General features: G+C 45.6%; 1 protein-coding gene across 1 annotated transcript; it reads right to left on the bottom strand.

The window, feature by feature from the left end:
• Positions 1-1,025: 1,025 nt before the first annotated feature.
• Positions 1,026-2,100, bottom strand: EAH_00039400 (tubulin-specific chaperone a, putative; the record flags this gene model as incomplete). The annotated part of the gene is made up of 2 exons (XM_013395341.1): positions 1,026-1,583; positions 2,005-2,100. 2 exons carry the CDS (start codon positions 2,098-2,100, stop codon positions 1,026-1,028), a joined length of 654 nt encoding a protein of 217 aa, XP_013250795.1.
• Positions 2,101-2,500: the final 400 nt, after the last annotated feature.

The following is a 2,500-nucleotide window of genomic DNA, read 5'->3' as shown; positions in this document are numbered from 1 at the left end:
TTAAATGCATTTATATTATTTATTTAACTTTATTTTAATTAAATTCGTCAAACTCTGCTTCTTTTCTGTCGTTTACAACCCCGTACTGCAGGCCTATATACATACACTGCAGCAGCATTCATACAGACGCTCAGCGTAAATATATTAAAATAATTTAATTAATATATTTAATTATATTTAAATTATTTATTTTATTTTATTTTAATTATTTATTTGTTTATTTTATTTACTTTTTTATCTTATATCTTCTATTAATTTTTGCTTACTGAGGATATATATATCTGTGTTGTCTGACTAACTAATTATTTATTTATTTTATTTATTTATTTGTTTATTTGTTTATTTGTTTTATAGGTTTAATTTAATCTTTTGCTTATTTATTTATGTAATGATTTATTTATTTATTTATCTGTTTATTTGGTTTGTTTGTTAGCAAAACAGGCGCAACTAAACCCTAAACCCTAAATTAGGGTTTAGGGCTTGCGTCTCAGCCTCAGCTGCTTTCTTTCGTTTTACTCTGCACGTAAACCGCAGCAAAATCTTTCTCAAGATGCAAAACCCTAAACCCTAAACCCTAGACCCTAAACCCTCGATCAAATTGAGGTGAGAACAGTTAAACCCTCCTAAACACTCAGTTTAGGGTTTAGGGTTTATATTATTAAAATTTTTTGTTATACTATCAAATAAGCATATGCATACTCAAATAAAAACCCTATACTCCCTATCAGCAGCTAGCCGCTGCAGTTAGCTGCTGGTGCTGCAGCAAGTTGCTGCTGCTGCAGCAAGTTGCTGCTGCTGCAGTTAGTTGCTGCTGCTGCAGTTAGTTGCTGCTGCTGTAGCTAGTTGCTGCTGCTGCATCTAACAATCCAAAGCGCCTTTTTATAGGCTCAGCCGCAGCAGCAGCAGCAGCAGCAACACCAGCAGCAGCAGCAGCAGCAGCAGCAGCAGCAGCAACAGTAGCAGACTCTTTGGTCCCGCTTCTCGCGAACCCCAAACCCTAAACCCTAAACCCTAAACCCTAAACCCTAGATATCTTCTGGGTTGTAGTTATTAACTTCTTCTTCTTCACTTTCTAGACCCTCAGGAGAGACATTTGCTTCAAAGAGATGCATCGGCAGCAGCAAATCAGGAAGCTGCTGCTGCACTCTTTTAAATGCATTTGCTGCTAGCTGCATCTCCTGTACAAGCCAGGCCTCTTCATCCCCTTCTGCTGCTGCTGCTGCTGCTGCAGTTGCTGCTGGTGGTGCTTCTGCTGCTATTCCTTTTGCTGCAGCAGCAGCATCTGCTGCTGCTGGATCTGCTGCTGCAGCACCGCTCTGTTCATACCTCTCCTGGGTCTTCTCTTGCTTCTCCTGCTGCCATTTTTGCTGCTGCTGCTGCTGCTCCTGCTGCTGCTGCTGCTCCTGCTGCTGCTGGTGAAGGAGGCGTACAGCTTTGCTGCAGCGAAGAGAATTATCTAAGTAAAAGATCTCAAACTGTTTGCATGCATCTGCTAATCGCTTCTCTGAGTCAAAGACCATCAGCACTGTCTCTCTCAACACATTCTCGCGCTGCCGCACGTCGCTCTCCTCACGGCCTGCTGCCTGCAGCAGCAGCAGCAGCAGCAGCAGCAGCAGCAGGGGTAGTAGTAGCAGCAGGGGTAGTAGTAGTAGCAGCAGCAGCAGCAAGAGGTAGAGAAGCAGCAGGTAGAAAGCAGGAGGGATAGAAGTTGTAGAGATGCAGCAGCAGCAGCAGAAGCAAAAGCAATGACAGAAAGAAGCATAAACAGCAGCAGCATTAGCAGCAGCAGCAGCAGCAGCAGCAACTGCAGCACCAGCATTAGCAGCACTATCAGCAGCAGCATTAGCAGCGGCGGCAACAGAATAAACAGCAAAAGAAGCAGCAGCAACAGAACTATCAGCAGCACTAGAAGCAGCAGCATTAGCAGCAGCAGCATTAGCAGCAGCAGCATTAGCAGCAACAGCATTAGCAGCAGCAGCATTAGCAGCAGCAGCAGGGGTTTACTTTCATTTGCTGCAGCACTTGCTGGTGCTCAATGACTTCTTCTTTGTAGTAAATTAAATCCTTTAAAATCCTCTCAACGACTTTGCGCTTTATCATCAACTGCCGCTGAAAGGCATCCATTGCTGCTGCTGCTGCTGCTGCTGCTGCTGCTGCTGTCTGTGGTGCTGAGGGTGGGCCTACTGCTGCTGCCAGTGCTCCTGCTGTTGCTGTTTGTGTTGCTGCTGTTGCTAGGGCTGCTGCTGCTGCTGCTGCTGCTGCTAGTGTTGCTGTTGTTCTCTGTGTCGCTGCGGGTCGTCCTGCTGCTGTTGGTGCTGCTGCTGCTTTTTGTGCTGCTGCTGCTGCTGCTGCTGGTTTTGCTGTTGCCGTTGCTGCTGCTGTTTTTGCTGCTGTTAAGGCGGCTTGCGCTCCTACTAGTGTACGTGCTGCTGTTCCTCTCTATTCTGCTGCTGCTGCTGCTGCTGCTGTCGTCCGTGCTGCTGCTGCTAGTACTAGTGCA

This window comes from Eimeria acervulina, genomic scaffold (assembly GCF_000499425.1).
Source record: "Eimeria acervulina Houghton genomic scaffold, Eah_scaff464, whole genome shotgun sequence".
Taxonomy (NCBI): Eukaryota; Apicomplexa; class Conoidasida; order Eucoccidiorida; family Eimeriidae; genus Eimeria; species Eimeria acervulina.
Note: the sequence above shows the minus strand (reverse complement) of the source record. Positions and strands in the feature narration are given on the sequence as shown.